General features: G+C 48.0%; 1 protein-coding gene across 1 annotated transcript; it reads right to left on the bottom strand.

Annotated features, from left to right (window-relative positions):
- Window positions 1-3,076: 3,076 nt before the first annotated feature.
- On the bottom strand, window positions 3,077-26,786 carry LOC140910922 (transmembrane protease serine 11A-like). Its single transcript, XM_073343073.1, has 10 exons — window positions 26,779-26,786; window positions 25,573-25,694; window positions 24,324-24,442; window positions 22,348-22,415; window positions 20,775-20,938; window positions 17,119-17,157; window positions 7,919-8,096; window positions 7,204-7,469; window positions 5,973-6,115; window positions 3,077-3,238 (listed from the first exon to the last, which is right to left on the bottom strand). Exons 1-10 carry the CDS (start codon window positions 26,784-26,786, stop codon window positions 3,077-3,079), a joined length of 1,269 nt encoding a protein of 422 aa, XP_073199174.1.
- Between the last annotated feature and the right edge of the window lie 698 nt (window positions 26,787-27,484).

Genomic DNA, 27,484 nt, shown 5'->3' on the forward strand with positions numbered 1-27,484 from the left:
TCTCTAAGTTTAAAAACTGCTCTGCAACCTTTTTAATGTTAAGTGCCAGCAATCTGGATCCACTTTGGTTTAGGTGGAGCCCATCCTTCCTGTATAGGCTCCCCACTCCCAAAAGTTTCCCCACACTAAGCAAAAAGGGTGACCATTTAAAAAAATCCATTTTAATAACAGTACACATGAAATTTACATTGATTTTGTCACCACTCCTCTTTTCCACCGTGGATCATATTGAAAGATATTTGCCATTCCGTCTTTAGTTCTGCCATGGATTCCTTTTTTCTCACACTCTGTTCTAGGACAGACACTGACCCTGCCTTCAGAAACAGGGAAGAACTTATCAGCTAGAGAGAAATAGGAGGCAAACAGTCCAACTGTTACCCCAGCTAGTCAGTAAGTCCCTGAATTTTATGGACACGTTGCCTCCTTGGGCTGCTTTGGTTTTCTGCACTGTCTCACAGGGAAATTTTCTATAAGAACTAAAATGCTACCTTTCCTCCAAAAACGGGATTGCATACAAGGGACCTGGTCCCGCAAAGACTTACTCACTTGCTCAATGTTATGCTCTGTGACTAGTCCCATTGACTTCAACAGGGCTTCCCTCAGTGCACAGCGTTAAGCATGTGCTTGCGTTAGTCTTTACAGGATTGAGCGGATAGACTCCGATCCCAGTAACATTACATCCATGGGAGTAGGATTAAACCCACTGCTCTCGCTATATGACAGGGACCGGTCATTAAGGCGACTGATTTGGGGTGCTTCAGTCTTTTGGTGCCCATCTTGAGAGGATTCAACTTTCGCAGGCCCTACTGACTTCAACTGGAGCTGTGGGCACGCAGCACTAATGAAAATTAGGCCCTAGGGGGGTCTCAGCTTGGGCACCCTAAGTTAGTGGCACCTTTTGAAAATGTTGGCGTTAACCTTTTCAGCCTTGTATATGACCTTCTAGAATGGTTTCCAGTTCAACCGGTTATTAAATATGAAATATAAGGGCCTGGTTTTCAGAGGGTCGCAACCCAGCCTCTGATTTTGCACCAACAATCAACTGCAGGTGCAAAATTATGGAGGTAAATTAGCCCATTTAGACAGCCGGTTATCTGATTTCTTGGCACAATCAGCACTAAGGCTGAAGAGAGCCTAAGGGAGTTAGGTATGCCATTGAAATTCAGTGGGATTTGGGTGCCCAAATCCTTTAGACCCCTTGAAAATCTCAGCCCAAAGTACTTTGCCAACTAGTTCACAATCACTTGCATAGGGGGTTCCCTATAAATAGATTCACAGATTAGATCACCTTCCTAGAAAGATGACTTATCACCAGAAGAATCAGATTTGCACTTTTTGTCTCGCCCTGTGTATTATGCAGTATGTTTGTGAAGCTAAGTTCTGCTACAGTGACTATTCTGCTCGCTGGGCTGAACAAAATGAGTAGGCACCCTCATGGATGCTGGTTTTCATATACTACATCAAACAGAGCCCTGAAATACAGCAGAGCCTCTTGCTGGAGCTCAAGGGCACTGTGTTGCATGAGAGACATCAACTTAGAAATGCATTAAAGTGCCAGTGGTAAGAGCTGAGAGGAGGTTTATTGGTGATGAGAGATTGTGCGCGGTGATGGCTTCATTGACCCCAGATCTTCCAAGGATAGGCTGAAGGTTGGGTTTTTTTTTTGGTCTGGTGTATGAGGTAGCTGAGACTGGTAGCACTGGACTGGATGCAGCTGTCAGCAACCCAGCATTTCCTCTGTTGATTTCTCTCTCCTCTGGTGTATATTACTGACGGCTGGAGGTGGGACGTCATTGATCTAGCAACTTGTCGGCTATCTAGCAAGTGACAGGGCTGCTCAGCTCCCCAGGGGGCAGAGTTAAGGTGAGACACTGGGGAAAATATGGGGATTCACCGGATGCCCAGTGCAGAGCACGTGTGCTTGACACACCGGCACATAGAGCCTCGCAGTAGTGGAACTGCTCCACAGTAGTGAGAAGCAGAGGATTAGGGGGTTTTAAAAGGCACAGGAGAAATGGCTGTTTGAGATGAGGAGTGCAAGGGCTGGCCTGTATCCCAATTCATGCCCAGCAATGGGATACAGACTCTCCTCCCTCCACCCCATCAGGAAGCAAAGTAGAAGCTAAGAGGTTATTTAGACTGTGAGCGCTTTGGGGCAGGGACTGTCTGCTATTCTTGGTTGGCTCTTGGGCACTACTGTGATGCACATGATCAATAAGTACGGTCTCCTGGGTCAAAGCTCCTCCCCCAGGAAGTTCAGCCACATTGGAGGTGGGTGTTCCTTTTTGCTGGTGGGAAGCTCTGTGTGTTAATTACACACTGGCCAAGGATTTCTGTGTGTGGCATAACCGAGTTCACAAGTGGCCTCCCTGGCCATCCGTTGAGTACCTCCAATAGAATGTGCTCAGTGACACAGCCCCATGTAGCGCGGCAGGAGAAGACAGCCCTACCTGCCTTTGGTTCGAACAGGCTTCTGGTGCCAGTAGGGATGGTGCTGTTTAAAGTCAAGTGCTGTGGCCTACTGCTAATGCCCTGTGCTGCCATGGAGTAAACTTTGGTTGATTTCCACCGCTGTGGTGGAGTAATGCAGGAGGCCAGGCACTCGGCAACTGGAGGGAAATGCTGTGGATCAATCACAACCTGTCCAGGTGACTGACGATTTGCGCCGATGGGCTCCAACCAAGGGGGCGTTTTGCTCAGCTAGGAAAACCATGGCCAAGTCATCTGATCCCAGCAGGAGGTGTGTAGCATAGAGGGTGGAAAGCAGGGTTATTCTCAGTCCTGGGTTGAGGATGCAGAATAACCTGCCTTTCCTGGAAGCAGTAGATACACTTTCCTAAGTGGTAAATCAGTCAGCAGTTTGTGCTCCTTGTGCAAGTTTGATTGAGTCTGTTCCTCTCCTTCGACAGGCCAGAGCAATTCAGTTCAGAGACGAGTAACTGAGCGGTAGGAATGTCACCACAAGCTAAGCCGGCGCTTGCTTTGGACAGTAAACGAAGCATAGACTGGTAAAGAGTGTTGTGGAGTTCCTGGCTTGTGTACCCAGCCTGTGCAGTTTAACCCACTTGTGACTCCTTCAGAGGCCAGTTTTTGCAGCGATCCAATCCCGATAGTAAGTCACTCGTGTGTAGACGCCAGGTTTATTTTTTTTAGCACATTCGTCTCCCCAGCTCACTATTCCAACAAGGAACCAGACTCCTCTTCTATCTTCAGTGACCAGAGGGCCACCAGAGTCACCCTACAGGGGAGAGAAAGGTGGAATTCAGCAGGAAGAAACTGAGAGCAAAGCAGGTGGATTTATTTAAATATTAAAGCAAATCTTAAAGCCAATTGTTCAAATTCATTTACTACATAAGTAACATCACACTTGAGAATAAGGTCACAGGCTGCTGGCTGGTGGGTAAGTTATTTCTGGTATTCCTGAAGGACTTTTTCTATCAACTTCGCTGATAGAAGCTATATCTTCCCCTCTCAATATATGCAAGGTGAGCAGAGGAGCTATGTATTCTTTCATCCTCTGGCGGGAGACTTACTCCAATAGTATGGTGTCATTTTATCTTTACACATCAATAAATGAAGAAACATACAGGCATGCTGGGGCCCAGATAATTATGTAGATTGGATACACACAACGTGCAAGCCTTGGCTACATATACACGCGGCTGCTCTGGCCAGGTTCTATTGGCTTCTAAATCATGGAATACAGTGAGCACCACTGGAAGGCTCACAAACTATTTTAAGGGATATTACCCTATTCCTAGCCACTAACACGCGCCTTTTAGGAGTCAGTTAAAATCCCAGCTTTGAAATGGACGACTTCATTCACTTAGCCCAACATTTTCAAATCTAGCAACACAGAGTTAGTCTCCTACCTTAGGCACCGAAATGAAAGAGACCCGTTTTTCAGAAGTGCTAAGCACCCAGAGCTCCTTAATGTAGCAAACCGGATGGTCTCGTGCCCTCTGTGAATCCATCTACTTTTACGTAGATGCCTAAATACCGATTTAGGGCCAACATTTTCAAAAATAGCAGCCTAAATTCAAGCTCCTGTATCCTTACTGAAGTCGTTCAATAGGTGACGTGATTTTCAGATGTTCCTAGCACACAGCAGCTACTCTTGACTTCAGAAGGAGCTGTTGGGTACTCAGCACTTTTGAACATCAAATCAACTACTTAAGTGTCTAAATAAGGCTTTAGGAACCTAAACGTAGGCACTGAGGTTTGAAAATCTTGACCTGATGGCCCTTTCCCTCTTCATTGGTTTCCCCATCTGTAAAAGAGGTGTACGAATTCATACTGACCTAGCCTACAGGAGCACTAAGATTCAATTAATGTTTATGAGCCTTTTGACAATTAAACAGGGTAAATATTTTTGTAATTATCATAACTAGCCAAAGTGAATCCATTTAGGATAAATGAAATAAGTCCTCTCAAACCAGTCAGCTAGCCTGTGGAAATTCACTGCTGCAGAAGGTCTTAGAAGGTCAACTACTGTAGCTGGAATTATCAAAGGACTGGGTAATTCTATGCCCAGCAATAACACCTGTTTCCATGCATGCTTTGATAAAGGTAAATTACGCCCACACTCCAAATTGATCACCTGCCCGGGGGACAGGAATTAATTCATTGGTTCCCAATATAACAGTGGTCAGATCAGCCAATCTTATATAATGGGCTAGCCCCAGGATCCACAAGTGAATGCAAGTATTTATTCATGTAATTACAAACTTAAAATACATGTTTTAGATTGCAAGCTCTCTACGGTTTGGCCCCTATCGTTGAATGGGTTTCTCTAGCGCCTGGCAAAATGGGGCCCTGATCTTAACTGGAACTCCTGGGTACCACTGTCAGCCCAATACTAAAAACAGAGGGTGGGATTTTCAAATGCACTCAGCCCTGGCCTAGCTCTGCTCCTGCTGGCGCCAATGGGAATATTCTCATGGACTCCAGGGGTGCAGAGCTAGGCCAGCACTAAATGCATTTGAAAATCCTGTTCTAAGCTGCCCTCCTAACAGCTGCAGCCAATCCAGCATTGGTGCATCTACCAGATCACAGAGTATACTGCTCTGCAAACTGGAATGTGCAGGGGACGATGATCCTCAGTGTTACTCAGACCCACAGGACAATGGAGATGCCGCTGTCGATTGTGAGAAAGGCATTAAACAGCCTCAGTAGAAATCAACCTTCACTGCATTTATTGAGAAGATGGTCAATGTCATTGTGTGTCCACCTCAAACATATGTTGGTGAAACCTTTATACCTATCACACCCTCATGTATATACTCTCTCTTATAGATATATACACACACACACAAATTATACACACAGGGCCAAAGCCTCACCTGCAGTAAATCAGCCTAGGACTGCGGAAGTCAACGGAACTATGCTAATTTACACCATCCGAAAATCAGGCCCCTACAGTTTTGTCATTACAGTTGTTCAGGGTACATGCCCCATGTTCACTATTGCAAACCCCCACCCCATGGGCACAGAACCTCGCTCCCCCTTCCACCCCGCTGCCCGATCTTCCCTCCCTCCACCCTGCCCCAGCCCCGGCCAGAGCTCAATCTTCCCTGCCTCCGTGGCCCTGGGGCTGGAGAAGTTCTGTGCCCCCCAGTGATTACGGGGCGGGGGGGCTGCTTGCCCCCTCTTGAGCACGTCCCTGCCCCACCCCCTTATAGTCTCCTATTTCTTTCTTTGCGTCATCCCTGGATTTTTACAATCTCCAAAAATAGCAATCTGCTATCATGGGTCTCTTTGGTGCAGATATAAGTAATGTGCTCTGAAGTTGTGGATTGTAATAGACTACCCCTTCCCTCCCCAGCTCCCACAGGAGCTCTGTAAATCAGAACCCTGAGCTGGACGCCGGTGTAGTCTGTTAAAATGCGTATGTTCAGAGACCACCAGGCGCAGGGAAGTATCTGTCTGCAGTTCTCACGCTGATCAGTTCTCCGCATTGATATTAGACCTACCTGGCAAGCATCTATTTCCCCCTCCAAGTATCCAGCACACACCATCCCAGGTGCGATGGCCCCATTGTACACTTCTGCTCTATTGCAAATGTTCGTGTCTATGATCTTCACTTCCGCTTGCCGGAGATTATTAATGCTTGAACCTAAAATGGGAAAGAAAGGATTTAGAATTTACAAATGGGTTCTACAAGCCAAGGCCTGGGGGGAGCAGGAGGAGCTAACAAATGCTCAGCTTCCATTTCAGCGCCTAAAGGAAGTGGCCAGGTTGACACTTTGGGAAGAGAACAGTTTATCCTCCTTCGGCCTCTCACTTGCCCCAAACCCAGCTGCCACTTCAGCATCCATCCCCACAGGGCGCCTTAATCCAAGTCCCCCACCCCATTCATTTTTTGACCTCACCCCTCTAATATAATGGACACAGGGATTTCTGGTGCCGAGGTCCCAGCTGTGCACTGTGGGGAGTTAATACATGTCTGTGAGATCAGAAAGCCCCAATGAGAATATGGTTTTGGACAATCCATGATTACAGCGAAAGTCTAATATAGGTATAAACCAACAATGCTCTTAAGGTTTAGCGTTAAGTCCCACTGATGTCAATCTGTCTTAAAGTTAAGCATGTGCTCAGTGGTTAAGTGAAGAGAACTTCTAGGGCAAATTTAAAGGTTCTGGAAGCTAGATAACACCAAGCCGATGCCAGATGTATAAACAAAGTCAATGGGACAGAAAGGAAGCTGGTGACTGAATGCATGAATGAAATGTGCTTAGCCTTGCTAATGGCATAAACAGCAACGGGGGACTCTTTTCTCGTCCTTGCACTAGTGGCTTGCAGCTCTGCCATGTCCCAGAAAATGCCGAATACAATGAACTGAGCCAACCTGCATATAACACGCAGATGCTCAGCCTGGTAATTGATTTGAAGGTCGGATGGGACCATTCTGATCACCTGGTCTGACCTCCTGTAAAACTTCACTCAGTGACTCCTGCAGTGGAAAGAATTATTCTTTGAGCCCAACAGCTGCTGGTCGAGCGGGGGTGTCTCGTTTAGAAAGATATCCAATCCCGATTTAAAACCTTTGTGTCAGAATGAATGTCCCACTTCCTTTGGTAAGCTGTGCCAATGGCTAATTAGCCACCAGACTAATCAGATAAGAAATCACGTTCACTTGCATAATGAACTGAAAATGAACTAAAAACATAACGTCATGGGAGGGCTCTTTGAGGAGACACTCACCTTCATTCCGTAAAGCGCCCCATCCCGTGACAAAGCAGGTAGTGTTATGTGGGAAGACGTAAAATTCCTCGGGGAGACAGACCATGCGAATGACATTTGTAAATTCCACGGGGGAGGAGAGCTGCACAACAGCGATGTCATAATTGTGGTTTTGAACGGCATCAGAGTATTTTTCATGAATGATGATGTTGCGGATGGATCTTCTGCTTTGCGGAGGCCTTATGACAGTTCCAAAGCTAGCCGTCCACCTACTGGGATTCTGTTGTCTGAAAGAGATACAAGATTAGATCACAGGCATACACAGACAATTTTTCAAAGAGCTCAGCTCCCAGTTAGGCACCCAAATGCAGAGCTACATGTGTTGGGAAGCACAGAGCTTGGCCAGAACACTGCTGTGCTCCAGCAATCCCCTGAGGGATGTTGCCAGCTGGTATAAGTTAGAACAGCCCCAAGGTTGCTCTAACTTGCACTGGTGGCTGAATTGACACCGAGCAGCCCGAGGGCTGGGCGGAATTGAAAGGTAGAATACAGCCATCTTTGACTTCCACCACCTCTCAGGTCTCTTCCCAGGCACAGCTCAGAGCCAAACTGAAGGATCAGAACCTGGATACATCTAGGGGTTCTGTTTTGGTTCCAAATGTCACAGAATTCCAGATTGGTGTCTGTAAGGGCACACAGTCTTTTACAGCATCCTTTCTCCAAGCTGGGATCTTACCCTCTAAAGCAGTGAGCTGCAGTTATAAGCCACGTGTTACTGATCAGCGTTGCACCGCAGCGGTGGATACCGCTCAGCTGAAGACTAGCCTGCCATGGCCACTCGCCAACCTGGGCAGAGATGCCTCCCGTTATTCTGTTTGCGTAGGAAAGTGATTTACTTGTTCGTATCCCACAACCTATCAAAGAAAGGACCGACTTAGCTGGACTGCTCCCCAGGAAAGAAAGACAGGCTTTTGTTTGGTGTATGTTCCCAGCATGCTGAATACAAATGGCTGCTTGCATTTTGTTAGTTATAACATAGCTGTCATCAAATGAACAGCATTCAGATAAACAGATATGACACCACAGCTGCACTGATATTCAACCACAGTCACACAGGGTGAGATTTCACACACACACACACACACACACAATATTAGGCACACAGAAGACATACATAGTCAAGTATAATGACAACAAAAACCAAACAAACAATCTTAAAATAAGAATGAACCAAAATATATTGTATTTATAATTATGCCATTTAAATAACCACCCCACCCTTGTATCTAGATGTAAGCAGAGTCAGGATGAGCTCCACCCTGACATCTGGTGGCGAGTCTTGGTGGGTTGTGGAAAAGAACTTCAGGGGCTGATCTCATTTGCATAGGCACACGCCCCCTGCCTGTAGGAGCCCCAGTTTCTCTGTTAGTGGGGCAGGAATAAACTGTTATTATCCTGATTATGTGAATCAAGGAGAGTGGAACTGTACTTGGCCTTTTGTTATGATGGAGGGACTCACCATCAACTAAGCAGCACTCGCTAGGCAAGGGTCATGGGTTCCAACTCCCAGTGAATGGAGAGAGGCTGGGGACAGGTATTAATATACTTGGTGGTATGGGCCCCTTGGTGAGGGCCTTACATGCTAATTGCACTTCCTCCTGTCTCCACTGTGGCATATCAGAGCTAATTTTGATTCTATGAGGAGTCTAGTTACAGGCTGCTGAGCTGAATTCACTTTGGGCTAATGGTGTACCAGCACTGAGGCTCCCCTACTACAAACTGAAATCACAAAAGAGCTGAACTGACTAAGAGCTGAAATCACTGAGCGTCGTGTTAAGTAGTGGGGGAGCCTGAAGATATATTGTGGAGCAGTTTGTGGGACGGCTGGCAGAGCGGAGCGGCTGGTGGAGCGGAGCAGTTTGTGGGATGCCTGGAGCAGCTCATGAGGTGGCTGGCAGAGTGGAGCCCCATGGAGAGGTGGGGCCATCAGCTTTCGACCACGTAAGGTGCCCCTTTACTCTCCACCCCCATCTCCACCCAGGTTGGGAGGTAAAACTCTGCAGATAAACTTTCGAACTCTGGGGCTCCCCTGACCAGGGACAGAGACTTTTGGGTCATTGGACTTTTGGGACTTTGGGTGATTTTGGGTTGCTGGACTCAAGGACCAAAGGGAAAGGACACGCCCCAATTTGCTTGGGGTGGGGTTGTTTTTGCTCATGGGTTGTGTTATGAATCCTGTTGGTGGTGTTTCCCCAACATAATGCCACATTGTTTCTCTCTGTTATTAAAAGGCTTTTTGCTACACTCAGACTCTGTGCTTGCGAGAGGGGAAGTATTGCCTCTTGGAGGCGCCCAGCGGGGGTGGTATATATTTGTCCCAGGTCACTGGGTGGGGGCTCGAGCCGGTTTGCATTGTGTTATTGGAATGGATCCCCTAGATACTGAACCGGGCCCTTGTTGCTGCCAACTCTGACGGGCAGAAGGGTTACATAAACATATTAATCCTCCCATCTAGCTGCATAAAGAAAAACAACATTATTATTATAAATAATGAGAAGATCTCTTAAAGAATAGTAAAAACATTTAAAAACTAAATACATATCTAAATCATAACCCAGAAGTAAAACACAGTTGCAGGTAGGATTAATCTGTATACATGGATTTAACCAAAATAAGCTAAACTCCGTCTACTATTGCCCATTTCCTGTAAGGTCAACATTTGTCTGGAGGATGTAATAAATATGGATTTTTGTAGAGATCTATTAAAGTATATTTTGTATAACTGATTGTGTCAGGTCTTGAACTGAGCAAATAATTGATTTTTAGATTTGGGGACTGAACTAAATATCCACTTCGATGAGAAACAAAACCAAAATATTTTCAAAATTTTTCATCAACTCAAAAGATGTGTTTGAATCAATAACAGACCTGAAATGTTTTTGTCGATTCAAAACTTTGTTTTTTAGTTTTTGTTTCAATTCAGCGGATTTGGGAGGGGGGGGTTGGTTTTGGTTTGGGAGGGGGGAAGAGGTCTGACAAAAGTGGGAATTTTCTGAAATATTTTTATGATTCCTATGCACGCCTCAGTTTGCCTCTGTACTTTGCATTGCTACCGAATGGCTACACAAGAGTTAAAAAGCTGCTCTTGGGGCAAAGCAGGAGACATAAAGTGTTATGTCATGTAACAGTCTGGGGTGGAATGAGTGGGTCGGTAAAGGACTGGCTGAAACCGACACATATCAATGGCGGGTTCACAAAGATAACAGAAGCCCCAAGAACTGAGCAACTGACACTTATCCAAGGGACGCCCTGGCAGATGGAACTCAGCATAGGCCTGCAGGAACTGGACAGAGAAGTGTCATGGGGCTGAGATAAGGGCTGGCTTTTGGGAGAGAGACGGCAGCTCTCACTTGGGACTGACAGAGAGAGATGGCAAGCCAGAAGGACTCCCTGGCAGCTTTGCTGGGTGGAAAGCTGGCTTGGCCAGAATGGACTCTGTCTATTTCTCCGTGCTAACCTAAGGACTTGCCAGTGCTGTGTTCGAGGTGACTAATAAATCCTACTCTGTTTTGAAAAGGCTGCCTGGGGTCACAGCAAATGTTTGCTGAGGTGCACTGGTCCCTGAAGAGTGTGAAAGTCTCAGACCAGGAGTCTATCTCAGCTGGTCTCGCTAGGCAGAGCTCATGATGTGGGGCAGGAAGGATGAGCCCAAAAGCTCAGTCTCTGAGGTGGTGAGGCCATACGGCCAACCCTTGTGGGTCGACCGTCTGGCTGACTGACAGGTTTCCTCCAAAGGGCTATTTAAAAGCTGGCTGCAGCACAGATCCGGTGGACGGAGTTCACCCTTTTTGCATATTATCTTAATTGCCCAAATTTGAATTTGAAATGCCATTTCAAGATGAAAAGTCAGAACAAAACAACAATCTGAAATGAAACATTTCTTTGAATTTTTTTCCCATTGTTTTCCCAGCCACAAGTATTTGTTGACCCAAATTCACAAATAATTTGGGAGCACGGAGGGCGGGGGGGGGCTGGAGGGAAGGGCATTTTTTGACAAAAAAAACTATCGGTCGAAAATGTTTTGCCCAGCTCGAGTCAGGTCACGTTTAACTTAAAATTCAGGTGTTATAAGAGCACGCCTTTGTAAAATGAACAGGAATGTTTTCATTATGGTTTTTTAAATGGAAATTGCAATGGAACTCTTATTAAACTGTGTCTGCAACCTCAATACTGCAGGATAGCCAGATGGTGGAATTGAATGGAACCCAATTCTAAAGAAGAGTGAAACTGACTAGTCTATCTTCATTGCCTAAGCTTAGCAAAAGGCAAAAAGCGACGTAAATTAGATGCTTAATATTCTTTGGGTTTAAATCCTATCGGGAGTCCTGAGTAACTGATGTAAAGATTACGTCTAAGTGCCTGACTTGGCCTTCTGTACTCCTGGAGTGCTAGCTAACTCTGCAAGTCATTCACTAGTGAGCTCTATGCCAACTGAAGAGTCACGTACTGCTCAACGGGAGTGAAGTCAGGCCCCAGAATAAACCACTGCTCACAGACATTGTCCCTTTAAACTTATGCCTGTAGAAACACATGCCTGAGGCAACAGAAGGCTCTTGCACCATATTGTGTAGCCAGAGGTAACCCTGGGCAGAGACGCTTTCAGCAACAGTCTCTGTACAGTATGAAGATGGTGCCAGAGCTCCGTCAGCCAGTGGTTCAGACCTGAGACCCCATCTCCAAGTACCACAATAGGCCTGCCTTGCCGAGAGGCACCGGGGTGCAAAGAATGGGGCAATGAACTAGACAAGCGTTCAGGTGACCTGGGTTCTAGTCCCATCTCTGCCACTTGCCTATTGTATGACCTAAGTCACTTTACCTCTGTTTCCTCTCTCTCCTTGTGTCGACACAGACAAAGACCTGCCTCTTAGTCTGTGCTTGTACAGCACCCCACACAATGGGGCCCTGATCTCAGCTAGAGCCTTTAGCCCCTGCTGCAATACACAACAGCAACAGGGGTCTGGGTGATCCCCAAATAAAAGCTATGACCTCAGCCTTTTCTCTGTGACCTGTGTAAAGGCTTGGCTTTCTCTTCCTCCACAGTGAAGCTATATTTGGTCCCACATCCTCTATGTCTAAGTGTGCCCCCTGAACATCACCTTTCCCATTGTCCCCCAGACCTCAGTCAGGTACGGTATGCTGCGGGTCAATGCCCAGGGTAGAATGCTGACATCTCCAGAGCATGCATCAGCACCGGTTATGTAAAAGCTGCCAGCCCAAGCTGAACTGGGGCGGCGGGGCCAAGGTTGGTCACTCTGTCCTCGGAGTCACTGCTCAAGGCTTGACTGAGAGTTCTCACGGAACCGAGAGCAAATGCGGCACTAGCATCAGGGAGACGCATTATCAGTCCAGGGTGAGCACTAAGCCCTTCACAAAACCAGAGTGCTCTGCCTGAAAGAAGACATCGAGGCCTACTGCTGTCACTCGGGGGCTGCACCTTTACCACCGGGAGCAGCAATGGGCCTGGGGCAATCGGAGGCTTCAGTCAGTTGCTCCTGGAGGCTGGTTGTATACCGGGTGAGAAGTGGGATGCTCAGCGCTTTGCTGGCAGTAATTACAAACCAGGGAGGAGCTGTGTCAACCACCAACAGGGTATGCACCATGGCAAGCAGGACTTCAAAGCCTTGGGCCCTCCAGCCATCTCAACGCATAAGGTCTAGCTGACACCTTAGGATGTGCCAGGGTGAGCAGTGTAGATCCAGCAAGCAGTGTATATACAGATGCTCATGGCTGGATCTGCAGAAGTGCTCAGTACCCAGAAGCTCTTATCAGCATCTACCTGGGACTCAGAACTGTGGGCAACTCCCCCTGCAGAGAGGAGACCATGTCGACATTTGTGAACCAATCTCAGAGCTGTCTGGTCCTTTTCGAGGCAGCCGTATCTGCTCAGGAGAGGCACAGTCCAGTCTGCATTTGGAACTGGAGCTGGCTGGGAATTTTTCAGTGAAACTTCTTTTCCTTTGGAAAATCCTGATTTCTTAAAACCAAAACGTTCATCAGGGTGTTGTCTCAGGTCCAGGATGGAATTGCTATGGGTGTGAGACACGAACCCCATCATCACCCCAGAATAACCAGGGGCATGATGTTTAGAGCCAGGAGCAGCAGAAACTCCGTAAAAGTGTGTGTTGGGGGGCACTGGCATCCAAACTGTGGCCCCCGCCCGTTCCCCCAAGATCCCGCCTTCCGCTCACTCCTTTCTGCCTCCTCTCTCCCATTTCTCACCCTTACGGACAGTAAAAAGTGGGAGGGCTATGTCTTTCCACTCTTAAAAGTGATGGGGCCATGACCCCCCCTGGCCGCCCCAGTTCTGGCACCCCTGAATAGGGCAGTCAGCTGGGACGTGGGTGACTCGGATTCTAGTCTGTGCTCTGCCAGATATAGATCAGGGTCTTGAACCCACATCCCAAGGGAGTGCCTGGACCACCAGGCTGTTGGCTATTCTGGGGTGCTGCCCCTCTCATTTGTTTCTGAAAAGGTTCAAGAAGCCTTGGTTTCATTCCAGTGCAGAACAGGAAATCCCACACCATTTTCATGGGATGGGAAAACCATTTCTTGCTCAGCTCTATGGGGAACAGCTCTCAAAGTCAGAATATAAAACCTGTCCAGGCAGTACAGTGCCATCCAAAGCCGGGCGGAAGCCAAGGCTCCAAGGAGGAGCTGAAAATTCTCAGGACATCTGTGGTGGTGCAGTCATCAGCCTCAGTCAGCACGAACATGCAAGTCCCAAGGGCTGGGAATGCCTGTCCGGTGGACTGACCCAGCTGGTACCCAATGTCAAGCCACTAAACAAGGTAGAGTTGTTGTGGGGAGCAAGGTGGACGTGCATCTACTGCAGCCAGTTGTAGCTAATCAGTGGAGCTCCTTCACGACCAGAGTCGGAGAGGAACCAGCAGCTGGAGCAACAGGGGATGCCTCCACCCCACTTCAGGGACGGCGATGGATCCAGCAGTGGTAGGATAGCCACCTTGAAAGCTCTCACCTTGGTCACACACAGCAGCACGGTACGGTAGCTAGATCGCCGGACAGAGGCATGTTCTCCAAAGGCTAACCTCTGCAAAAGATAGATCCCTGTGGGGACAGATAGCTCCAGGCAGGTAGGTCCATGCCTCTCAGGGGAGTGTTCATGATGGCACCTCACCAGCAGGTGGCCTACACCTCCACATATTTGTATGAGCAAAACAAAAATACTTCCCTCCCCATCCCCCAACAAAGTTTTAGGAACAAACAAGCAGAGTGGCAGGCTTCCAGCACAGAGGAGCGTTTCCCCAGGCGGCAGCAGGGAGGAGGGATGAACCAAGCAATCAAAGCAGCAGAGTAAAGGACTCTCCCACCGTCACTGGGATGGGTGGGGAATTATGAGCCATCACGGCTCTTACATACCATATCTGTTAGCTAGCTCAAGAGCTCAGGACCAGGACCTGCATCCCAGCACGTACATGAAACACGGTGCTGCGAATGGGATCTGTCTGCAGGCACTGTGTCCTGAAAACCTGTATGGCAGGTACGTCCGTTCTTTTCCATTACTGCAGAGTCCCCGAGCTAGTAACTATGCACAATGGAGAATAAAACCTAGTATAGAACTGCGAAAAATGACACTGTCAAGTCCATGAATTGTGAACAGCTGGGAACTACTTCAACCATAGTTACTGAAATTGCAACACCCCACCTAACTACAAAGAGATGTGCCAATAGTCTAACTACAATGCTGAATAATAATATGGCATAAAGACAATCAAGTCCAAAGGCTATGGGCTTGATGCAAAGTCAGTGGAAGTCTTTCCGTTGACTTCAGTGAGTTTTAGATCAGGCCCTATTGATGCAATGTATACTGTACATTTCCTAGCTAGGGATTCCTGCAAATAAATCCTTCACTTCTTGAGTCAGCAGGTACAAATAATATCGGTTACATTTGTCGCCAGAAGAAAATCAATCTCCCTGTCCCTCGTGTGATTATTAATGGCTAGTGTGACAAAGTTCCTCCTCTACCTTGGTGGGTCTTGCACTTATTGGCGGATTTGCTCACCTCGGAGATTCACGGCAGCCCTCAGTTTGGCCATTTTCGTGAACCCACAGTCCAGGTCAATTCCTCCTGTGTCTGACCAGGAGCTGGGAGGTTTGGGGGGAACCCGGGCCCGCCCTCTACTCTGGGTTCCAGCCCAGGGCCCTGTGGACTGCAGCTGTCTAGAGTGCCTCCTGGAACAGCTGTGCGACAGCTACAACTCCCTGGGCTACTTCCCCATGGCCTCCTCCCAACACCTTCTTTATCCTCACTATAGGACCTTCCTCCTGGTGTCCGATAATGCTTGTACCCCTCAGTCCTCCAGCAGTATGCCTTCTCACTCTCAGCTCCTAGTGTCTCTTGCTCCCAGCTCCTCACACACACACCACAAACTGAAGTGAGCTCCTTTTTAAACCCAGGTGCCCTGATTATCATAGAATCATAGAATATCAGAGTTGGAAGGGACCTCAGGAGGTCATCTAGTCCAACCCCCTGCTCGAAGCAGGACCAATCCCCAACTAAATCATCCCAGCCAGGGCTTTGTCAAGCCTGACCTTAAAAACTTCTAAGGAAGGAGATTCCACCACCTCCCTAGGTAAGCCTGCTTTAATTGATTCTAGCAGCTTCTTGATTGGCTGCAGGTGTTCTAATCAGCCTGTCTGTCTTAACTGTTTCCAGAAAGTTCCTGATTGTTCTGGAACCTTCCCTGTTACCTTACCCAGGGAAAAGGGACCTACTTAACCTGGGGCTAATATATCTGCCTTCTATCACTCTTCTGTAGCCATCTGGCCCGATCCTGTCACACTAGAATGTGCTTGGATCCTGTTTTTAAACACTACAGTTTGACTGGAACACTGAAGAATGGATCTAGGGCTGGGAGGCACTGAAAATATATGCCAGGGAGTAATTTTGGCTTATGTTTAGCAGAGATCAGGGCCCCTAGAGATTGTGCCAGGCCCTGTACAAACACAGAAAGAGTCCCTGCCCCACAGACCTTAGGGTCTAAACAGACGAGGTAGACAGACTGGGAGACAAACAGTATTATTATTATACATATTTTATAGGGAATCGAGGTCCAGAGAGATTAAGGGGAAGACTTACAGACTTACTCTCACACTTAACGTTAAGCATGGGGGTAGGCCCGTTGAGTGGATGCTGGGGAAGCCCTACAGTCAGAGGTTGGGAGGAGCAAAGGGCCATCTCTCCAGACCCCCTCTAAGGCCCAGGAGAAGAGGAAAGGAGCTAGCCAACATTCTGGCATGAAGGCCACCCCCTAACACATCTAAACGACCAGGCGAAAGAGCAGCAATGGCAGCTGGGAGGAGCAGCAAGGACCAAGAAGGCCTCCTGACTCTTCTACATGTCCAAGAGGCAAGAAGCAGGACACTTTCTGTCTTTCATCAGCACTAAAGTCACCTGCCTTCTCTTAGGGGAGACCTCTCAGGAGCCCACAGCCACCAGGAGACGCAAGCTTGTCACCGTGGAAAGCTTGTCCCTACTTCTTCCTAAACAACACAGGTCATCCCCTGTGGCTGAAATGGAGGTAAGTCCCCATGTAGACAATGCCTAGGTACTTATATGGCCCCCGCATCACCCCTCTGTCCAAGCACCTAGTCCTACAAGCCCTACAGTGCCAACCCAGCTACAAGAAAGTGAGCTGATTTCTCTTCTGCCTCATGCATCCTCAACAGAATTGTTACCTGAATTTCAGCTGTGTAATATCCTTTCCGGGTGCCAGGCTGACCTGCAGATTTTATAGCACAGTCAGTCAGAAGAATCACCTTTCTGCTTGTAGACTGAGCACACGTCATGTAGAAATCACTGAAACCCAGAAAGCATGACATGTCTCTAAGGACCATTAATAAACGGCTTGTACTTACAGTTGTTGAAAAGGTGTTCTCCATTTTCCTTCTTCATCCCTGAAATGAAACACACAGCAGACAGTCAGAACAGCTCACACTTACTGTCCCAGTTGGTCAGGGTGGATTTCCTTAAAGTCCTTGCGGGACATAAGTGATGATTGTTTTGGAGCGCTGCCGGGAGTATTGTAATAGGAGACCAATGAGCATGCCTTACTATTTGTGGGGATTTCGCAGTTAGTAAGTCTATTTGGGACTTGATTAGGCTACTGTGGGGTTCCCCAAAGTACAAGCCCTCAGATAGTCACTTGGCTTGAAGAGCGATCTTGGATGGAGTGTCTGTAAGTGCTGGTCTAAAGTAACCCTGTAAATGCAACCAACTGCAAAGATAAGCATGGTATAAAACCCTAAATGGATTAGTTTAGACAAGATAAGGCTGGAAGTCACTGACATCATCATTTGCTGGATCCAAGTTGTAATCAGCTACTGATCTTTCTTCTAGAAAGTTTACATGCTAATCTAATGAATGGACACCCCTATTTGCTCTCCCTCATAATACTAGAACAACAGGGCAATCAATTACATTAAAGGTGGCAAATTTAAAACTGATACAAGAATTCCCCCACCACACACACATATAATGCACAATTAATCTGTGGAACTCATTGCCACATGATACCACTGAATCCAGGAGTTTAGCAGTATTCCAAAGAGGGTTAGAGCCATTTATATGTATAATGAGACCATGCAGAGGTATATTAGATAGGAAACATACATAAGGGACATAATCTCCTCTGATTCAAGAGATTAACTAACCACTAACTGCCTGGCATAAGGGGAAATTTTCCATACAGACAGATTATTCCATAATGCTTTGTTACAGTAATTCTTCCTCTAGAGCATCTGATATTTGCCACTGTTGGAAACACGATACTGGGCTAGATGGATTCCTGACCTGATCCAGGGCAGCAATTCATGTGGTCCTACAAGTTACACAATATGACTAGTGTAATTATCCTGACATTGTTTATGTTGAGGCCCGGATAACCAAGAAAAGCAATTGAAAGATAGCCACTGTACTTCACAGCTATAAAGCTGATCAGATTATGTCTCAGTGTTGCCATTTAAAAAGTAACCATTGCCTGTAATTAGATCATTAAAAAAACTTATCTGGTTGCATGCAACATGTCAGCACAATTAGTTATTTAAACACCCTTGCCAACACCTCACCTCTCAGTATAAAAGGAGCATAATTCTCATTGTAAGCAATCAGACACCCATATGGGAGTGTTACTGTCCAGTGAGAAGGAGAACTACACTCCAACTCATTGCGGGGCGGGGGGGGGGGGAAGGGAGGAGCAAATCTCACATGCTGGCCCAGTGGAGTCACTGGCTTCTCTGCTCCGCATGCAAATGTTTCTTCTCTTCCAAGGAGGGCCATGAGGAAACCACGTTAACTGTGTCCAACTCCATTCCTTGGAGGCATTCCATCCATTACAACAGAATGGTGGCTGGCTGTCATCTTGGCCTGGGAAGACCCCAAGATCCAGCAAGCACGGAGTCTGACCCAGTGCTCCTGCATTGTCATGGTTACTCCTGATGCTTCCACATACCCATTCGGCCTGTACCTATCTGCAAGGGATAGTCTAAAATAATGTGGTGATGAAGTGGGGTGGGTGACTCTAGCCCATTAGGGATTAAAGTATTCTTCTAAAACCCTTGATTCCTGTTCCGAGGAGACATGCTTAGATGTGTATTGCTTTATCACAGGACGGAGGGATTGGGTGGCTCCAAGCATGGGGCTGGCTGGGAGTACGGGGAATGGCGGCACTTCATAATGGCACAGGTATTTACGTCTTCTTTCCACCCAGGCATTCACCCTGAACAGGGGGCGGTTCCTCCCCCACAGGAAGAAAGAATAAATAAAGCTCAGCCTGATTCACATGCCAAGACAAGAGCCTAATGTGTTTTTTGGAAGTGTCCTCAGCCTTCAGCAACACAACAGAGGGAGCAAGAAGAGTGGGAAACGGAGATCCTTAAAGTGACAGATCTGAAACATTTGTTCTGTCAAAATTATAACACCATTACTTCTAAAACCAATGGAAGATCTTGCTTCACAATGTATCTGCTTTAAGAATATTCTCTGAAAAGTATTTAAAAAACCAGCTTCTCAGATTAATCCTATTTTCCAGCTTTTCCCTAAAATAAAGGAATCTTCTCAGAGAGTACAAAATGGTCCAACTGCAACATTTGCTGCCTTCTGATAAGCAATCAATCGGACCCCCATGGGGAATATTATGGTCCACTGAGATCAAGAACTAGGCTACAAAACTCATTTAGTAGGGGACTGTCAATAAAGCAGGCAGGAAATTTTTTGATGAAATATTTTTAGATGAAAAATGCCAGTTTGTCAAAAACAAAGCTTTGTGGGACAGGGTCAGTTCTGGCAACTCTCCCACTGTGAACACTTCTGGAAAAAAGGGTCAAAATTGTCAAAAGCTTTTGCTTCAACATTTTCTAAAAACGAAAAATTCTGGTTTTCGGGTTCAAAATAAGTGTTTCAAAAAGTAAACTAATTAGACTAAAAAAAGAGGGGGGGGGAATCAAAACTGAAACCAAATATTTCAATTGACCCAAATCCAACTCTTTGTTTGTTTACCAAAAGCTGAGTTTGACTCTTCATCCTGATTCAAGATAGGAAAATGTTTTGAACTCTCAAAATATATTCATTAGATGAGAAAACAGTTTCTTGCCCAGTTCTGTCAGATGATAACAGTGAGGACAGAAAAATAGGGGCCCTTTTGTGGAATACTGCCAGTTTTGCATCTTTTTAATAGTGTGACAGCTTTATATTTGGGCACCTGACCACAGAGTGGAGAAGTGACCTTTTATTCATTTGAGTCCACACCAAAATTCATTTTTTTCTGTGGCAGGAGACGAAGGACACAAAAACTATCTTCATTCAATATGGAGTTGGATTCTGGGGCTAACTGTGGGGGAAAACAAGTCCAGAAAGGTTTCAGAGTAACAGCCGTGTTAGTCTGTCTTCGCAAAAAGAAAAGGAGTCCTTCTGGCACCTTAGAGGCTAACCAATTTATTTGAGCATGAGCTTTCGCATCCAATGAAGTGAGCTGTAGCTCACGAAAGCTCATGCTCAAATAAATTGGTTAGTCTCTAAGGTGCCACAAGTACTCCTTTTCTTTTTGCGAAGTCCAGAAAAGAAGCTGCAAAACAGGAGACATAAAGTGAACCAACAGGAACACTCTTCCAGAATTTCCTGCACCATTGGTTTAGAAAATTTCAAAGCAGAAGCAAAATGCTCTGAAAACAAAGGAACCTGGAGCCAGAGTTTTTGCTGCTGTAAATCAGTGTAGACCCACTTACTTCAGTTGGGTCATACTGATTTATGTCTACTTAGAATCTGGCCCACTGACTTCAGTGGCATAATGTAAAGTTGCATCAGCTGGAGATCTGGCCCATGTTTGTATCCTTGTTATAGCTTTATAGTACCCTTCCAGGTTGTCAGCTGATGAGGGTGACAGGGCTGTTTTGGGAAGAGGGAAGAAGGAAACAGCAGGGACTCACATCAGCGCTATAAAACAAATCACATTGCACAGAGGAAAGGGATGGCCCGAGCAGCAAAATCAAGGAGAAAAGGGAAAGCTCAAGAAACTTGCCTGAGAGTTGAAAAGTCGAGGGGTCAATTTCCAAGCCCTCGGTGTTTGTCTGCAGCCGCCTAAGCAAAATGCTCTTGATTCTTTCCGAGAAGGCCTTTCTGTTATCGTTTGAGGCGAATTCAAACATCAGCACAAGCTCCACCACCACTCCACTGGTATCTGGGCTGCAAACCAACATGACATTAAAGACCGAGGTGAGTGAGCACGTTTGCTATTTGTCTTCTCTTTCTACATGGCTTTAGTTTTCATTAGGTCCTCTGGGCCTTACTTGGGGACTGACACACAATAGAAGACAGGGGGATGGGAAGGATCTAAGCAGCTAGCAGGGGATTTTGACTGAGCTCATCCTGTCAGAGTGATTGGGGAGGTCAGTGGGAATCTTGCCAAGAGCAAAGAAAAAGACAGGGGCAAAGGATGATGTTAAGGAGAGCAACATCTGAGGGTGGTGGTGAGGGTGAGCTCAGCACACGACCATGTGGATCATGGTCACAGGGTGACATATGGCCATTGGAACCACGGAGCAGTAACCAGAAGAGGTTTGTGCCCAACAGCTCTGACTGAGGCACCTGGATTAAGTGTGCTGAAGGATGGAACTTCCACCACTTCCCTTGCAGCCTAAATTCACCCTTTCCGAGTTTCACCCGTTGCTCCACAGCACTCTGTGGTTCCCCTCCTTCCTTAGTGACCATGCCCCGGATACGCTCCCCAGCCATTAGTCGGCACTGAATGAAGCTCCATGTATTTAACTCTTTCCTACTTTCCTTGAAAGCCAACCCCCCTCCAGCAACTTCACCACTTCTCTAGCTCAGCACTGAACTCCCTCCCAATTGTCAGTACCTGTGTGGTAACGAAGCGCCTGGACACGCTATTCCCCCAGTGCTCATATCAGTACCACACGGTGTCATCTGTGCTATAGAGCAGCCATAGTCTGCAGCCTGCCTCTCCCATGACGCTGCCTCTGGGTAAGTTATTCAAACCTGCATGGGCTTTTCTTGTTTTTGCACTGCTCTATCACCCTGCATGCACCTCTCCACTTATGAGCATCTGATATAAGGTTCACTGAACCCACTCCTGGGACATCGAGAAGAGAAAGATCCTGTTACTCTGGGCCACTTTGCAGAGCAATCTGGAGACCTTGAACTGGGTCAGGTCCCACTAGAGCTCTCTGCTCCTCTTGGGTCAAGTGGATACCTTAAGTGCTCAATCTTGGCTTCTTGGGGCCATAAAGACACTGTTGTGGGAAAGACAGAGGCACTGGGCCTTCCTCTGACTCCCCCTGCCCTGCCCCCTGTGCAGACACTTATACCAGCTCAGCATGGCAGCCTTTCACACCCATTTTGCACAGGGGTAAGTGACAGCAGAACGGGCAGGGGGCAGCCATAACCCCAGTGACTGCAAACCGTGGAATAGCCTCCAGGCCAGCATCTTGCTGCTGAAAAGTCCTGGTTGATGGCAACAGGATGTGTTTCCCCTGCCCTCCTGCTACCCCAGACTGGGAGAAAGGTTCATCCGAGTGAACCTCAAGTAGGAAACAGACCTGCTGAGGAAGAAAGCGGCATTTCATTTTACATACCGCAGGTTGACGACATGGGACCTGATGTACTTCTTATTGAAAATGGAGGCTCGAAATGTATTGGTCACCTGTTAAAAGGAGAGAAAATGTTTGTGAAACAATACAATCGGGTGTAACAGCAGCGCACTCTCAGCTAAGGCATTCTGTTTGGAGAGCATCCAGAATACAAGACTACAGTGCTCAGGCTCCTAACTCTATCAAAGCCCAAACTTTTTGGCCTGAGGGCCACATCAGATTTCCGAAATGGTATGGAGGGCCGGTTAGGGGAGGCTGTGCCTCCCCAAACAGCCAGGCGTGGCCTGGCCCCCAATCCCTATCCGATCCCCCCTGCTTCTCACCCCCCTGACTGACCCCACAGGACTCCTGCCCCATCCAACCCCCGCTCTCCCCTGACGGGCCCCCCTGGGACTCCTGCCCCATCCACCCGCTCCCTGAATGTCCTTCATTTGACCCAAGAGTCTTGCTTTCAAAGAACCATCCAACTGGCACGGTGCAGTCACAGCCTCCGGACCCCTGCCCCATCAAACCCTTCCTCTCATTCCTGACTGCCCCCCTGGGACCTCTGCCCCATCCAAACCCCCCCCTCCTTCCTGAATGCCCCACCGGGACCCCTGCCCACATTCAACCCCGCTGTTTCCCGCCCTCTGACCGCCCCGACCTCTATCCACACACCCCCCCCCCGAACTCCCCTGCCCTCTATCCAACCCCCCTGCTCCCTGCCCCCTTACCGCGCTGCCCGGAGCGCCCGGACAGGCAGCCGCGCCGCCCGGCTGGAGCCAGCCCCGCCACGGTGCAGCACAGAGCACCAGGTCAGGCCACCGATGGAGCCCAGAGCATGGTGCCGGTGGTGCAGTGAGCTGAGGCCGTGGAGGAGAGGGAGCAGCGGGGGAGGGGTCGGGGGCGAGCCTCCCGGGCCCGGAGCTCAGGGGCCGGGCAGGAGGGTTCCGGGGGCCGGATGTGGCCCGCGGGCCGTAGTTTGCCCACCTCTGCCATAGATGAATGTCCTTCATCCGACCTAAGAGTCTTGCTTTCAAAGAACCATCCAACTGGCATGGTGCAGCCACAGCCCATTCACAGAGCTGACGAGGTTCACTGTACTCAGCTTAACCTCGTTCGAACACATCACAGAGTACAGGGGAGAGCGAGCGCAGTGTTCCCATCAATCAGGACCCCCCCCCCGACGGGTTAGTGAGTTAGGGGATGGCTGCCCTGAGCTATGAATTATGTGCTTTCCGCTCAACAGGAGAGTGTCCACGTGTTGCTTCTGTTCCCATATTCTCAACCGCGTACCCACCCCAGCAGCTGCAGAGAACATATTTGGCCAATTGGCTAGCATTTCATGCCCCCCTGGTTTCTGGCACTGAGATTCAATAGTGAGACACTGATCGGGACTGCACCGTCTAAGTATTCACACAGCACCAGTGTTGGGCTTGAGCCAAAACTCAGTGAAGCCAGTGGAAAGAGCCACACTGATTCCAACGGGCTTTGGATCAGGCCCTCAGTTCCCAAAGCGCTGTTCCAGCATGTCCCAGGCTTGCTGGAAACGAAGTGGTAGTAGCTGTTGTAAGAATACACACATTAAAGATTGTGAGGCACTTAAATACGACTGAAATGGGGCCAGAAAAAGGCCTCAGACAGACAGAATGCCATCCTTTCTATTGGATTATCTTAGCCTGCTTTATAAGCCTTAATGAATTAACCCTGTGAAGGAGGAATTATCATTCTCATTGCTTCCACTGGGAAACTAATGCATGAAGGAATTGAGTGACTTGGGTCACACACCAGATGAATTCCAGAACCAGGAACTGAATGCAAATTTCCTGATTCTTAGCCCTCTTCTTTACCCCCAAGACTATCCTTCCCTTTGGATGGAGCCTGGACACTACGGCCTGGAGTAGAACAGCATCTCATTCCAGTCACGTAACCCAGGACTCTCAGGGACATTCTTGGGGGGAGAAAGAACAATTCTGACTTACCAGCATCTCGATGCTTGTGCTCAGGTCTCTGTATTCTTTTGAGGTGTGCTTGTCAAACTCACGGTTGTACTGGACATTAGTGATTTTAAAGGTCCCATTGTAAAAGTACATATCCTGATCTATAGAGGCAGAGAGAAGCAACGGTCAATGCCTAGGTTACCATTTGGAGATAGGTAGCATGGCAGAGCTAGGTAGCAGATGTCATGGCTCCCAGGCAGGCAGAACAGGACTCTGGGTTTCTGGTTCTAATCTCACTTATTCCACGTCAGTGGAGTTACATGGACTAGATTTGCAGCTGAGCTCTGCTCAGTGCTGTGGGCAAAGGGGGCTCTAAGCCACCTTTAGCTCCTCCAATCCTTGGGCAACCAGAGACTCGCTTTTGTCTTCAGTGTTAAGCTGCTCGAAGGTAGGCCAGCTGCAATAGAGCCCTTAGGGACCACTCTGTCAGCCAGGGATTGGCAGCATACAAGACACACAAGCCACATACCCGTTCCGTCCCAGCACAACCCTTCCCCTCTGCTCCATGCCCTGCTCTGGGATGTCCCTATCCCCAAGAGGGAGCAGTACAGGCAGCATAGAGCTGGCTACACCACCTTGGACTTCCCTGCGCAAGGCTCTGGTCCACAGAGCGGATTCGACCCAGGGTATTGCATCCGAGCCTACATTGATTTCCAACTCTGAAGCAAGACAGCAGAAGGCACTGTGCATCACAGAACCAGAGCTACAGAGTGACTGGAGGCTTTCCCAGCCAGCTTTATCCGCCACTCTGGACAGGATGGGCCACGTGCAAAGTTTATGAATTTGCAATCTCCTTTGAACTAAATGTTGCTCCTTTAGCTGAAGCAGTAGGGGCTTTTGCTTTTGGATCCAGACATCCTAGGTTCAGTCCTTGAAGACAACCCAGTCAGGGACATCATTACATAAAGCACTAAAATAGGAACATAATCCTGCAGTGGCTGGATGCTAGTAGACCTCGGACTTACTGTGATAACTGTCCATCAACCGCTCTACCTGGACCCCAGCGGAGGAGACAGAAATAGAATGGACAGAGATTTTAAATCCCTACTTTAGACAAATGGCTGGTTTTTAAGAGGTGTTTTTAGGAAAGTGCTAATTACACCCTTAGCATGGGATTAAAAGGTCCTAAGTGGGCTTACATCCTGGGGTGAATTCCATCCTTTGTACAACACACAAAGATCACAAGAGTAAACTCCCAGCACGTACAATTCACCAAGACTGTCACACTTACCAAAGAGCAAAAAATAGACAAGCAGACCGATGACTAGTGCCAGAAAGAACACGACTGCCAGAACAATAAGGGCTACCTTCCATGGTTCCAGAAGCTTCATTCTTGTGTCCAGCTGGGTCAGCCTAAGAAGGGGGGAGAAAAAAAAATCAGACTTTGTCATAACTATAATAATGATCCCTGAGCCAGATTGTCTGCGCAGGTAAATTGGCTCAGCTCCATTGACTTCAATGGAGTTACGCTGCTTTACCTGAGCTGGAGATCTGGGCAGTTACCTTCACACACCCCACCTTCTGACGGAATAGCAACAACACTGTGCTTAGCCAGGAGGATGGCTACATGGGTGCATTGGGCATTTCTGCACTCAGAGGAGGCATAAAGGAGGCTCCAGGCGCACATACTGTATCTTTCCTTTCAGGAGCTTTCGAGCTGACATGCACTCTGTAAGGCGCTTACTCTGGACCCAAAGGGCAGACAGGAAATGCTCATTTCCTACACCAAGTCTCTATTTTAGTAATTTAAAAATGAAACAAAATATGCTTTTGTATGGTTTCCCAGCCTTTGTAACATTCGCCTTGTTCTATGATCACTCTCTGTTTATGTCCTATCCAAAGCCGTGGACACCCCATCCTCCAAGCTGAAACGAATATCAGGCAGTCCTGGATGCAGCAGAATGCTTTCAGCTAAACTCAGCTAAAGCAGGGAACTTGTAGCGGGAACTTGCTGGCCTCGCTGTTAGACATTACAGGAGGTGCCCAGAGAGCAAAATAATTGCCTTCTATACCCTAGGGCTGGGAGGGAATCCAGGCTCTGGGGGTACAATCCATGGAGAATGCTGAACACTCAGTCTCTACAGAGGCGCCAGCCACAAATACTGCTCACGTAAGGGCCAGATTGTAGTTGGGACACAAGAGATTGGGAAGGTAAAAGGAGCCTCACCCCCTTGCTCAGGGGCCAGACCAAACTGCCTTCCCTTCTAGTGCCCTCAGGGATGCGAATCAGTCTAAAGGGGGACACAGAGCCTATAGGTGTCAGAGTGGTAGCTGCGTAAGTCTACAGGGCCACCCACCGATCAGCGGACATGGCCCAGGGTGCTCCTCGCACTGCAGTGAAAGGAGTGTAGCCATGAACATGCACTCCCTGTCTGAGTAACAGCGCACGTCGCCGCACTCTGAACAGCTCCGCAAGCTGCTGTGAATGGCGTCTCACTCCGGCATCTCGAGCGGGTGGACCGTGAGCTGTGGGCAGAGCTGATAAAAGTGCCACCAGTGCTATTTTATTGCCCATTTTAGCCCTGAGGCAGGAGTATAATTCTTGTCAGGAGTCCCAGATAATTCCCAACTGCCCAGCTCAGAGAGACAGTTGAAGGGCAGGTTCTGCCAGTCCCACCTCCCTGTCTGAGTCAGACAGGCCAGGCAGACTCCTGTGTGGTGCTCCATATATCATGACCAGCAACATATGCCCTGGCCCCCAGGCAGGCCACTTTATCCAATCTTCTGAAAGCCGCTGTGATGCCAGCCGTGCCATCTATCTGAGGGTTCCTTCCTGAGTCTCCCCTCATACTGCATCAGCCCAGGGCAGCCGTGCTATAGCAAGGGCAGTCGTGTACAAATGAGCAACCTTGAGGCTGGTCCGTTTTGCAGTGATTACACCTATCAGCCTCAGGAGTGCGGAACCACAAAGGTGAGTAGAAGCCACCTTTGCACTGCTCCCCACTCCTGTCTTAGATATTTCTTATTTGGCCCCTCTTCCCTGTAGTATCTGAGTGCCTCACACTCGTTAATGTATTAATCACAATAACCCTGTGAGGTAAGTGTTTATACTGGGGAACTGAGAGACCAAGTGACTTGCTCTAGGTCACACAAGAAGTCTGGATGTGAAAGGGTTTGAACCCAGGTCTCCTAAGTACTCGGCT

This window comes from Lepidochelys kempii, chromosome 4, assembly GCF_965140265.1.
Source record: "Lepidochelys kempii isolate rLepKem1 chromosome 4, rLepKem1.hap2, whole genome shotgun sequence".
Lineage (NCBI taxonomy): Eukaryota > Metazoa > Chordata > Testudines > Cheloniidae > Lepidochelys > Lepidochelys kempii.

Coding starts and splice junctions, on each gene's coding strand:
- LOC140910922 (XM_073343073.1), bottom strand. Junction 24,443..25,572: donor TGTCTATTTTTTGCTCTTTG/GTAAGTGTGACA, acceptor CTGCCTCTATAG/ATCAGGATATGTACTTTTAC. Junction 20,939..22,347: donor TCCCATGTCGTCAACCTGCG/GTATGTAAAATG, acceptor GTTGGTTTGCAG/CCCAGATACCAGTGGAGTGG.